Genomic DNA, 13,881 nt, shown 5'->3' on the forward strand with positions numbered 1-13,881 from the left:
AGCTTAACTTAATTTGTTGAAGGTTTTAGAAAACAAAGATCTTAGATCTTTATTCAGGTGATAGAATAGAGAAAAAAGGGAATTCTAATTACTGTAAAACAGTAGTGCCTAACATACGGCCTGCAAAACTAGTCGATGCAACCCACTGCTACGTTCAATGTCGGGAATCAAGAACTATGCTCTGGAGTTACTGACCCTATTAATTTATATGCATTTGAAAATGTGCAAATAAATAAACAAGTTCATTTGAATCAGAAGATTTATTCACTATTTTGAATGTTTTTTTTTTTTTTTTTTTTTTTTTTTTTTTTGAATAAATATCTGGTTTAGAAACAGGAATTTGCTAAAGAATGTTGCTTTACATATGTTGCATTACTTTAAAGAACCGAAATGTAGTCAAGTTATGTGGATGATTAAATGAACTGTTGACACTAAAAAGCATTTTTTGAAGGAAATTTATTGGAACTTCCTATTGACTCATTCAATCTTTTCTCCATTCTTTATCATTCTGCCTGTTTACAGAAAAATTATTAGACATTTAAGCATCATTATATCATTCACTGTATTTTCACTTTACTTAGTGCTTTGATGAGGTAGTGGTATTCAAATCTGAAGTTTTGCTAATGCTCATTTCCAAAAATTGGCATGTTTGGCATTAAATAGTGCTGTTCTTTTTATGTAACAAGGTCATGAAAGTTTTATGAAGTCATGAAAATGCCTTGGAAAAGTCATGGAATTTTTTTTATCCAAATAGAGTATGAACCCTGGTTTTAGAAGAATTTTGGTAATGTTAATGGGTGGAGAGATTGGGAGTCCTCGCCTGGCAAATTTTCAAAATTGAAATTCAATTAATGCAATCATAGGAGAATTTCAATACTGTTAAAGGTGTAGGGGGGTTGGGAGATCTCCCTCAAAGCATTTTCTGAAGCCTTAACAATGAAATTTTTGAGAATCTTTGGTAATGTTAGGAGGAGGACAGGTCAGGAGACCTCTGGGAATGTTTTTAATTCAAGTCCAAAAGACGAAATTTATTTGACCATGAATGATGATGAATGATTAATTGAGAGGGCGTTTCTCCAGAATTACATTGAGTGCACTCTTATGGTTTTCGAAATTGCAGTCCTAAATACTCATGTGTAGACCATCTTTAATGAAGTTAGGGAAAAAAATGAGGTTTGAGAACATTTTCCCAAAATTTTTTCTAAACCGAAGTTTTAAAAACTCAATTCCAGATAAGCTTTGGGGATGGAAAAAGAAGGAATTGGAGTTCTCCACTCTACACTCAGTTTGGCTACGTCCCTATCTTTATTTTAAACTTTAATTATTAATAAAAATATTGTAGTAATACTTTTTTCCAATTTTCCTTTGCCAAACATGATTATTTGCTTGGATTTTCCATAGTAAAATTCTCAATTTCCTGCCCAATATTTTTGTTTTCTTGAAATACAAGCGTCTGCGGCACTAGAAAAAAACCTTTTAACATTTTGAACGGATGTGGTAATTTTCTGTGATACCTTAGGTCCTATTTATTCCACTTCATTTTATTTTAAATGTTCCTCCTGTATCGCTTGATTAAGCTTTGATTTACTTACGATTTTTACGTTCAAACAGTTAGAACTTCTGGTGTAAGTATTCATCACAATACTTTAAATCTCTCTTAGCATTAAACTTTTTTTTCTCTCTCTATCTCTCTGTTTCAAATATATTTCGGTGATCCATGCATTTTTTTCCACTTAGCAACGATTTTCAGGACAATATTTTTCATCAAAAAAATTACGTATGGGAATGTTTTGGCGGCCACTATGAAGCCATCCTATTTATTTATCTATTTTTTTTCAAACTGAAGAACCATGAAGCATGGTTTTGTATAACCAGGGCTGCCGAGAGACAAGGCGTGCACGCCTTGTCGCCAATCCTCCACCCCATTATGCTAATTTTACTCTATGCACAATACTTTAATTTGAGCCGAGCCCATAGTTTCCGATTAGGCAGACATACCTACTCTGGGGCTTTGTAAATAGAGCACTGAATACTTTTTTTTTTTGCATTAAAAAATGTTTGAAGCATACATTTCCGCGGCCCTTACTTAGATAATCTTAATAAATTTTTGTCACTATTGTTTCAATTGTTCATTTATATTTTCTTTGTTTGTTGCATTGCTAAAAGGAAATTGGCAGTCCCATTTCTGAAGAACTGGGGGGAGGGGTTATAGCACCCCCCCACACACACACACTTTCCCTTGGCATCGGCCCTGTATAACTGACCCCTGTTTAACTGGATAACCTGCTATAATTAGTTTAAGTATGAAAATTGAAGTTATTAAAACCGTGAGTCTCTCATAATTATGTATTATAATTATAGAATGAAAAATAAACTGAAAAATGCAAAAATACTTTTCTAATAAATTGAAAGGTATCTCTCTTTTCAATTAAAAATAAAAAATAAAATCGTCTGTGACAGATGGTGCCGACTCCAAAATCAATGACAATGAGACCTTCGTCATATCCCTTAAAGAAGTTGCAAATGCATTAGAAATAATATTTATGCTGTGTGGAACACTATTAATCATCCTCCTCCACATGGGTGCAAGACCTTCCGTCTTAGGACGGATTTCAGTCTTGGACAAAATTTCCGAGACGGAGGTCGAGACGGACAGAAATTCGATGACTTTCCTTCAGTTTTTACTTAAAAAAGAAAAATCGAGTGTTTGAAAAATATGCTTTAATATTACTGGACTGTTCCATAACCACGAATTTACATCGACATTCTCTCGAATTTCTGCCATGGGCTTGTTTTGTTTGCGTGCTTTTGGAGGAGTGGCTTTTAGACTCGCGCTGTTTGACCTTTTTTAGGTTGCTATGTTATTTCCAACTGCAGACCGCAGAGTTACTCGCTATTATCCCTGATTTTTAGAATTAATCATCTCTTATTTGAAAATTTAGCATTTTCTCTTGCATGTCTGATCATGTTTCGTTTTTCCTTCATTTGCGTTTTTTTTTTTTTTTTTGCAAACTTCTGAATCTGAACCACCGATTGAGAGTGATTGCTGACGGGATGAAATGTTTACGCCACAGCAAAGGGCATCCACATCCCAGGTAAAACAGAAACGATCGTGGATTTTGAAGATTTTAGTCAAAATGGGAATTTTGGAAAGAATCGGGGGAAAATTTCAAGCTGGTTTGAAACATCAATAGGCAACTATTCCTGCATTTTTGACATGTTTCTAGTAAAATATTCTAAAACTTTAGGAATCACTAAATTCTACTGTCTTTATATTTTAAAACTCGCTAGAATGGAAATATGGGGGGGGGGAGCTAGAGAAAGCTCGAAGGGGGAAACGGGAAGAAAATAACGAAAAACGCTGCTCTTACAATAAGTAAGGGTAAGTCGCAAATTAACCCACGTCTTAAAACGTTTATATCTTGGACAATCTAAGGGGGAGGGGGGGCACTCAAGGGCTCTGGAATAAAATATCGATAAAATGAATTGAAAGCTATTTTTGAAGCTAGGAGTAGTTCAAGATTTCTCCTCTGCAAACTATTAAAAAATTAAGTCCAAAATGATTAAGATGTTTTAATGATGTAAAAGGGGGGAGGAGGAGGTTAAAAAAAATAAAAAAACGGAAACTGGAGTCCTAAAAACAATAATTTAGGCAATCATTGGTGAATTTATGAGAGATGGTTTTGGTGTTCTAATCTGAAAATGTTTTGTAACTGATGTCTTAAAAACTATTTGAGGCTATACTTAAATGACTTAAGGAAGTTGAGTCTATACTTAAATGACTTAATGGAGTTGGGGGGGGGACACGGAAAATTTCTCCATTCTGAAGTAGTGTAATGCTTTTTTGGCTATTTTGAGTGAGTTAAGAGTTAGGGAATCCAGTGGTTTTTCTCGAAACATTTTCGAAATTGAAGTCTTAAAACTTTGGGCTGTTTTTGGCGATGTGGGATGGGGAGTTGCTTTTTCAATAGAAAAATAAATCTTAAACGCAAACTTACACTGCTTTCAGTAAACACAAGGGGAGGGGTCGGGAGGGGGGTTTTCTGTTGCCCATCCCGAAATGTTTTGGTTTCTGAAATATTAAGAGCTCTGTTTTGCGCTATCTTTGGAGGACTTAAGGAGGAAGGGAGTAGGAAGTTTGTTTCAAAATGTTTCAGAAATTACAGTTTTAAAACTTTTAGACGGTCATAAGTCATGTATATAGGTAAGAGGAGTACTGTTTCTAGAAAAAAAATTAGGAACTGAAGTCTTAAAAACTCAAATTTAGGATATTTGTGGTGAACTCAGAGGAAGGGATTTGGGAGTTCTCTTCCGAAAATTTTTCGAAGCTGAAATATATTTAAGTGCCTTAAGAGGGATGTGATTCGGGGCTATCCCTGGGGTGAGGATTCAGTTTCCCTATTGCTTTTTTTAAAATTAATGAATATTGAAAAGTGTACCTCGTTTAAAAAATATACCTACTTCACTGAAGCGTTATTTCACCACCTGCTATCTTATAAAAGAATTCTTTTTCAAATGAAGACTATGGGGGACTGGTGCCAGTTCATTATCATTAGTCTCCCATACCCTTTCCCCTCCTTTTCTGGTTTAATGGTTCTACCATTGGTAGACAATCAGAACTGATTTATGTTGCAAAAGTGAAAATCTTATGTCCCAAGCGATTTTATTGCTGCAATAAAAATGTTCACGATCTTAAAAAAACTAATGGCGGTAAGCACTGAACGCTTTTACCCCTAACATTATTCAACATTGTCTAAAATTGCGTTTTTGTTACTTCAATTTCGAAATATTGCCGGAGGAGAGTTCTTGAACTTCATCCCTTCGATAATGCATTCAAAAAGCGTATAACATGTTGTAAAAGATGGAGTACAATTTCGTTTTATAAGCTTCATTTTCGGGGAGAGCCCTCAGTGCCCCCTCCCCCTCTTTCTCTAATATTTTTGAAGTTCGCCCAATATTGTGATTTTGGGACTATCAGTTTGAAAAAAATGATTTTGAGTCACTGAAAATGATGTAAGAGAGTCACTGAAAAGAATTCTTTTTTGAAATGAAGACTGTGTGGGGTTCAGTGACTGGTGCCAGTTCATTATCATTAGTCTCCCATACCCTTCCTTTCCCTGAACTTTACCAAAATGGTCTACTATTGCATTTTTTGGACTTCAATTAAAAAAAAATTCTGGGGGAGAGTCCCCAGACCCCCAGTTATTGCCGACTGTTAGGTTTTTGGAATTACAATATCAAAACGCTTAAATATTACCATTTAAACTAGATTCATGTTATTATTAGAAAAGTTAAAATCGTAAAATACAAATCAAACCAAGATTCAAAAACTGGCGTAAAAGCTACAACATTTATACATAAAATTTTTCCTTAAGCATGCATGCTTGGGGGGGGGGGGGGCTGAGAATATTTTCCGTCTTAGACACATCACCAAACTTGCACCCATGCTCCTCCATTAGTGTGATGCTTTTTTAAAAAATGCCAAACTCATGCATCAAATTGTCGAACCGCAACCCTTCACCAGAAAAAATGAATAAAAAAATGAGGGAATTTTAAAATTATTCCTCCAAGACGTTGTTAAAAAAATTTTTAAATGCACCAAATCACTTAGGAAATACCTGTTTTAATAATAATTTTTAATTGTGTATTCTAATTCAACACTATTGTATTGTTTGATTTTTGTTTATGTAAATTAATCAGTGATAAGTACATTTCTTTTGCATTCTCCTCTTTAATTAGAAGTTTGCTGAACCGAATTGCTCCCCGGTTTCATTTGAACCTACTAATCGGGAATCGACTGTAGTTGACTTGGATGTATAATTTCCGGGTTTATTTTTTTAATCTAGTTCAAATTTATCTTTAAAAAAAAATTTTGAACTTTTTATGTTTTTTTATTTTGTTGTAAAACCAGAATTTAGTAATTACTAATAGTTTCAGTTATTTTCTTATTTCTTATATAAAGGTGACTCAACAATGCAAAGAAAATATATTTGCCATTCAAACTTTAAAAGATTTTCAATACTTTGAAGAAAGCAAAGACCAAGGTGTTAATGTTCGTGAGAAGGCAAAACAGCTGGTGGCTTTACTTAAAGATGATGAACGATTAAAAAATGAAAGAGCTAGAGCCTTAAAAGCTCGAGAACGATTTGCCAGGGCTACATCATATGTGAAGCAAGAATCTGCTCCTAGAATATGTAATATTACTGCTATGGTATGTTTGTTGGGTTTTAAATACCTTTTTTTTTTAAATAATTGTGTTGTATAAAATAATGCTAATGTTCTTTCTTAGCCAACCTGTCCTTTAACACTATGATAAAGAGTTGCGAATTTGACATAAATGAATTACAAAAAAAGAAAAAAACTATTTCTAAATTTGAAATTTGTATTCTATCTGTTTATTTCAATAATGTTTTCATCAACAGTGATGTCAGTTGTAATTTCATTTATTGTTGCTGTCAAAAAAAAATCTGATGACTGGTGTTTTTAACTGCTTGCATATTTTCTCAAAACTTAATTAAATTATTTATATTTAATTTAATTTTTTTTTCGTTTTGTTGCTGAATGTTAAGGAAAGTCAAGTTTTAGATGAAAATAAATGATTAAATTATTGAAAGCAATTAAAAAAATGTTTCCATTTATTATTTAATCCACATTTTGTGATAATTAAATTACTTCATGTTAGAAAAGTCAAGGTAACATAGCTAACATACTAAATATGGAAACAAAATGCTAGAGTCACTTTTTTTTTCTTTTTTTTTTTTTCTGAAGTGTATATCTCTAACACACTAAAATACATTTTAAATTTGTTCAAACTATTTTAGAACTATGAAATAAGCTGTAACAACTTTTAATTGCACAAAATTTTCAGACTACTGCAGACAGGTATGAAATGTTCGAAAGAAAACTCAGAAACAAGCTTTTTTACCAATTACATTTATGCCTATTCTTTTTTTAAAAATGAAATCCATGAATTATTTTTCCTATTTTTGAATTATTCACTCATCTTCAAGTGCCTAATGTGATGTCATTGTTAAATTAATTTTTAGGAACAATATTCTATTTTGTGGATGTAATATTGTATAAGAAGACGCTATAGAATTTTGTAACTATTGTGTGTGGAAGTAGTAAAAAATCAGAATGAAGTTCTCATTAAAAACTTTGATCTTTTATACTTTCTCACGTCTCTCCTCTCCGAATGAATACGTGTTTTTGTAATTTTCTTCAACTGGCATCTGTGCTTCTTATTTAGTTTCTTCATTACACTTTAAAAGCATAAATTAACTATCTTTCTTATCCTTATAGCCATATGGATCATCAGAGTTCAGCCAAAATTCATTTGATGAAGATATGCTGTCTCCTGGTGGTATGTAAATCCAAAATTATGCTATGCAATAATTTAATATTTAGCAATAACTCATAAATATTTGAATGCAAGTTTTGAAGATTATATATATATATATATATATATATATATATATATATATATATATATATATATATATTGTAAGAACCGCCGCTCGGTTCTTATTACGAATCTTGGTTTTCGCAAGTTGCAGTGTTGTGCCGTGATAATCCACCACATAGGAAGAGGACAAAGCTACATTCACAAATCACATTTTTATTTTTACATGGAATATAACAGCAGGAACTTCTCTTAACTAACTAACTTGTTTAGTTGTGCGACGATTTTTATATAGGGAAGATCATTAAAAGATTACAGATAATTATCCCTCGATCATGTGATCGCACGTGATCTATATAGGAGGAGCAGATTGCAATAACGAAATATTATTGTGCTTTGCACCGCAGACAGAGGCTGGCTTAAGTCTGGAGGGAAAAAAAGTGTCTGGTAGGTACTTTAAGGGGAATCTCATCTGAGCCCAGAACATAGCCATATATGGTGTGAGAAGCATTTAGTTTGTAGCAAAGCCTCCATAGCAATTCGGATCAAAAATACAATTGTGCAGATAAAATTTCACTTTTCATGAAAATTATTAATTTAAAAAAGAACTTGATTTATTGTGCATTTTATGTTATTTTCAATAGTTTGCATTGAGAAAAACATAGAATTCTGCTTTTGGAAACTTGGGCACTTAATAATCTCGTCTACTTCCATTTTAGGGATGACTAAACATGGCGACTACACGAAACATTTAAGATAATGACTAGATTTTGAATTTGTTGCATAAGATTTGAGAGTAGTTATCTATATATATATAAATGGACGTTGATAAATTTGTGGGTGTGTTCCCTAAGCTCTCAGAAACTACCTGTCAGATTTGGCTGAAACTTTCACCATTTGTTTCTTTTGGTACTGGGAAGGTTTATAGACCAGTTCAAAAAAAAAATCTGATTGATAGTTCCTTTTTTGTTCTAACTTTTATCCCAATTTTTGCATAAATGCCCCAATAAGGGGGTGAAAAAATATGTGTGCGTGTTAACATTATGTGTCCATTGAAAGCTCTGATTTTTCTGCTAAAGGTGGCATCTATTAGGAAGTTGTATAAAAAACGAGTTATATGCTTTTTAGTTCCATGTTCAAAGGCTTTCATCAACTCAATTCATTATTTAGTGCGTCATCTCAATTCCCAGTTGATATCTAGAATTGTTGTATTGTTGAATATTTTTGCGTTTCGTCTGACTGTTCAAGGCTTTTCTCAAGTCAAATCTTAAAGAAACGTTTTTCCACAAGATTGGCAAATGGATCTCTTTAACGAAAATTTGTAACATACCGTTTTGCAAATTAAGGAGAGGGAGCATTATACAAGGTATCCCAAAACGATTCTCGCAAATTCGGTAGCATTTTAAATCACACCAAGAACTCACAATAAATGAAATTTCCCAAAATAACTAAAGCAAGTATAAGGGGATTACGAGCGGCTACATTTTTTTTAAACAGTTCGTACTTCAACAGAGATACAGAGAAGGTAAGACTCTCCATGTTAAAAAAATAAGTATTAAACTGATAAATCTTTTTAAACATGTGAAGTTTAATTTCATATTTTAAAAATTCTTCAAATTTGTATATGCTTTAATTTCTTGCTTTCGTTTCTAAATGAGTACTATTTTGCTCTTTATACTTATTGCTATTTTAGTTTTATAAGAAAGGAAGAAGCTCGATTTTTAATCACATCAAAAAGGTGTGTTTTAAAATCTTTCACTTAAAACAGAAAACAAGTGCAAGTAACGATTGTTTCTCATAATTATTACTGACCCAGGCAACTCTGGGTATTTTTGCTACTAAATAATAAAAATCCTTAAAAACTTACAATTTATATTAAATATACTGTGTTTAGCACATTATTGTCTAAAGCAATGAAGATCAGATAATATTCTGAAGATAAAATTTTGTATTTTCTCTATATATTAAACAAAAGTAACATCAAAGAAATTGAATATATGTGTATGTATATTTGGAAACTATTAAAAAGCTTGTCCCAGCAACCAGCGACTTATCAAGTATGATAAAAACTAAGCAGTAAGTTACTGCCCTTATTAGCAGTAACCCCATATTATCTAAACTTTCACCTTCAATTTAAGAGTTGAACTGCACCACTGCTTGCAGACTCTCGTTGGTGGTATAGATTAATTTTAGCTACCTGCTTGTCTGTAATCTCAACCTCAGAGAACATCTGCACCCCCAGTTCAGTTATTGAATACTAGTGGTACCTGCACTGCTTTGCCCATAGTTGAAAATTAAAAGGGCATTCAGTTCGCCTGTGTATTTACAAATAATGGATGACGAATTTCTTGCCAATTGGCTATGTTCATTCGTTCTTCCATTCCATGTCATGATAATTTCTTAATTTACTTGTCCATCTTATGATAATTTTGCTCCGGAAAGCGTTCTAGAAATTGAAATAGAAAAAGAACAAAATCGAATTTTCGAAAAATTGCTTCGAGGTGCACACCCTCATGCTACAAACTAACTTTGTGCTAAATTTCATGAAAATCAGCCAAACGGTCTAGACGCTATGAGCGTCACAGACATCCACACAGAGAGACTTTGAGCTTTATTATTAGTAAAGATTCCATACTGATGAGTCCATAACAAAGACAAAATTGCAGTCTATAGATGTCATAACCATGCTGTCAGTGTTACCAATAAGAAAAACTATTCATAACTAACATTATTCATAACTTCAACATTTTCTTCCAAATGAGATCTGGAAAAAAAATTGTTTTTCAGTTAATATCTGAACACTACTAAATTGCAAAGTTTTTCTTAAAACTGAGTCTCTTACTTGATACTCCTCCCTCTGTGCAAGAAAAATTTAGGCTGGTTGAAATACAGTTAGCACCTCAACTAAACTAACAATCACTTGTAGTAAAAGTAGTCATACTTAGCTCCTTTTAAATAAATTTTACAGCTCTTTCTCTGTCAGAACTTGAACATGCACGTCCACAAACTGCTGGCGAAGAAGAGCTGCAACTTCAGTTGGCATTGGCCATGAGTAAGGAAGAAGCCGACCAAGTAGAGAGACTGAAAAGAAACGATGACTTGCGCCTGCAGATGGCTTTATCTGAAAGCGAAGAAGAATTCAAGAAACACAAGCCGGATGGAGCTGAAGACGAGCCTCCGTCTGCATCAGCCATGGAGGATTTGCTTGGCCTAAGCTTAAATATAAATCAAAACTCTCAGAATGCGATGATGGATCCGTGGGGTTTGCCTCTTACTCAATCAAAGGTAATGAATGCATCAGGCTCAGCAGGGGTGCCCATCCCCCCCCCCAAGTTCAATGGCGCAAATTCCCCCCCCCCCCAAAAAACATCTCTACCCTCTTTCTCTTTTTTATTTTGTTATTTTTAGCTTTCTTTTTTATTTGATTTATTTTTTAAAATATTTTAATTAAATTATTTTTAAAATTTTTTTATTTTTGTTATTTGTTTTTTAATTTATTTATTTGTTTTTAATTATTATTATTATTTTATTAGAAAGTTCTGTACTACAGCAATAACATATACACACACAGCAACTAATAAAAAAATGAAATAAAATATGAACGAATAAAATAAAGTAAAATAAATAATGCAATTTAAAAATATATCAATAAATGAATTTAAATAAATAAATTTGAAAAAAAATTTAAATCCCCCCCCCCAATTGTGATGGCGCAACTTGCGCCATAATCCCCCCTGTGGGCACCCCTGAGACTCAGCATAATATTAGCACTCTTTCTTGAAAAAGTTCCTAGTATGAAGACTTTGCTCTTCATTTGTTTATTTTTTGAAGAAAGAAAAAAACGCCTGAACTTTAAAAAAATGACATCAGTATTTTACCGTGAGCAAGTAAAGGGCAGTAACCTCCCATTTTTCTTTTTTTTCTTTGCATTTTTTCATCCATTGTACTTTGGAATAATTGTACAAGCTTCCTTATTTGGTTTATGCTAAAAACAAAGCTCGAAAATAACGTCTAATTCCAACATTTCCCTATTGTTAGTATTGTATACAAAACACATTTTCTCAAATACCTCAAGAAGTCACTTCTGCAAATACTGCCGTTTACCTGCCCGCAGCAGTATTATTATTTGCACTTTTGAAAAGATTTCTGTTTTAAGCATGTGTCAATCTTTTAGATTTATGGGTTTAAATCAATTCTAGAAATTTAATCTTTCTGATATGTTTTCTTGTATCCTGATTCCTAATTTTGTACCATTTTTTATTTGTTTGTTATTCTCAAACAATTCTGCTTCTACAAGTCTTTTTTTTTTTTTTTTGTAAGCTTATTATCGTAAAGTTTATGTGTATTCATGCTCCATACATGATAAGATTAAGTTAAATTGAAAAAAAAAAAGTTTTTAAAAGTTATACACTGCCAAAAACAAGGCTGCTTAACTACATGGAAAAGTAACTGACATATGTTAAATTATATTTTATTTATAGCTATGTCAAATTAGTTGAAAAATGGAAAGCTTCAATGTTGATCCAACAGTTGAATTAATCTACAACTTGCTGTTAGAATAGCCATTTTGATCTGCATCTGCCACAAAGGATTATGTGGTTTCTATCCAAACTTGTTGTCTTTTTCAAAAAGAAATAACCTTTAAGAACCTGATTTTAGCATATGGTAATCAATTAATATTAATAACCATAAAAGTTAATAAGCTATCTTCTTACTTCCACCCATTTGTGATCACAAAAAACTTAGGTGCTAAATTCTTTAGATAGAAAGGAAACCAAACAATAATCATAGATGACTTGAAATAATATGTAGGGAGAAAATGAAATGGGATCTCGTTCAATTTAAATGAATATGATGTGATAAAATAATGCAAAAGAAGTCAACTTCGGAGGATTTCAGTTCATATGTGTACAGTTGCTGAGTTTTATTACACAGACCAGTAACATTGAACCAACCATGGGGAAAATATGATAATTGAGTTAATTAGGTTCTTATGTGTATTTGAACAGCATCCCATAATGAAAAAATGTATGCAGCAAAAGAAGGCAAATGTATTTGTTTTAGTGTGTGCTCTCTGTAATTTACACCTAAGTGGCTCACAAAATATTCTAAAACCTGAAGTACTTAATGATGTTTTTGAACTTGTTTGTGCATTATGCCTTTGACAGGCTCCTCCCTCCTTAGCATAATCTATTTACTGTACATTATCTGAGTATAATCTTTTAAATTATTAATTGATAATTAATGTATCATCAGTGAAACTTGTAGAAACAAGTTATAATTTAAGTTATCTAATTGCCAAACAACATATTACCTTATTTTCCTATGTATAATCTGTGGATTATATGCTGCTGTGGATTAACTGTGCTCTTTATTTTCCTTAACACTGGTTCCCTGTAGGTTGTTTATTTTACATAGCTTAAATGTTTTTCTTATGCAATTCAACCATACAGTTCAAGAAGAAATTCTTCATTTGCATGAGATTGGACCATTAGCTCTTTTGTCTTGATTCTTTGAGTAATTAGCATACATAATCAAATGATTTCAAGAAGAAATCATTACTTTTTAGATTAATTTTGATTATGCGTCAAAAGTTATTACTTCTTCACATTTTTAATTTAGTTGCTAAAATTGTATGTTGAATCCGAACTTCATTTTTTTTTTACATCATGTTATCCACCGTGGATTATACAAAGAATTTTTTTTCTTCAAGCTGATTTTAGGACCTGCAGATTATACGCCAGCGTGGATAATTTACAGAAAAATACAATACTTTAAAAAACTTAAAAATGCTTCAAAAAGTTGAAGATTTTAAATATATAGGGAATTTATATCTTTTTTCTTGTGAGAGCCAAATTTTCTTTAAACGAAAAAAGTCGCCCCCCCCCCCTTCCCAATGTGTGTGTGTTTAGTTATTGAAAATGCTATAATAATTTCATTAATTAAATATAATTTGTTCATATTGTTTCATTAGTTATGTTTACTCTTTTATTTACAGAACTCTAATTCAACTGACAACATTTGGAATCCTAGCACAGTGATCCCTGAAAGAAACAAAAATATTGGTAAGTTGTTTACTCACGCTGTAGAACAGAGGTTCACAAAGTCCATGGACCCTCTTCTAAAAACGTACCATTTCCGTGAACTCCCCCCCCCCCCCCGAAAAAAGGATATATTTAAATCTTATTTTCTAATGTATGAATATTGTTCAATATATTTATTTATTTTTCTGTGTATTTTTCAGAACTACTGCCTATTTTTCATTGCTTAACCTTATTATTTTGGGCTGAGAGAGTAAAAAGTATTTGAAAATTAACCCATTAATGCCGGTTTCGAAAAAAACAATAAACTATGATAATTTTATTATTTTTTATTTATTTTATATCTAATAAGTGCATCATATACAAATTTAATTTTTCCCGTTAAATTTTCTATTTTTATTTTTATGGTAGATTTTTTCTACCAATTGGCGTTTGTAT

The 13,881-nt window shown here is 32.2% G+C and overlaps 1 protein-coding gene across 3 annotated transcripts in view; it reads left to right on the top strand.

Annotated features, from left to right (window-relative positions):
- Positions 1-13,881, top strand: part of LOC129227562 (epsin-2-like) — a 42,318-nt gene that overhangs the window by 12,884 nt on the left and 15,553 nt on the right. For all 3 annotated transcript variants that reach the window (XM_054862141.1, XM_054862142.1, XM_054862143.1), the window contains exons 3-6: positions 5,963-6,211; positions 7,303-7,363; positions 10,371-10,687; positions 13,401-13,467. In XM_054862141.1, the coding sequence (XP_054718116.1) occupies positions 5,963-6,211; positions 7,303-7,363; positions 10,371-10,687; positions 13,401-13,467 (694 nt within the window). The remainder of the gene's footprint in view (positions 1-5,962; positions 6,212-7,302; positions 7,364-10,370; positions 10,688-13,400; positions 13,468-13,881) is intronic.

This window comes from Uloborus diversus, chromosome 8, assembly GCF_026930045.1.
Source record: "Uloborus diversus isolate 005 chromosome 8, Udiv.v.3.1, whole genome shotgun sequence".
Taxonomy (NCBI): domain Eukaryota; kingdom Metazoa; phylum Arthropoda; class Arachnida; order Araneae; family Uloboridae; genus Uloborus; species Uloborus diversus.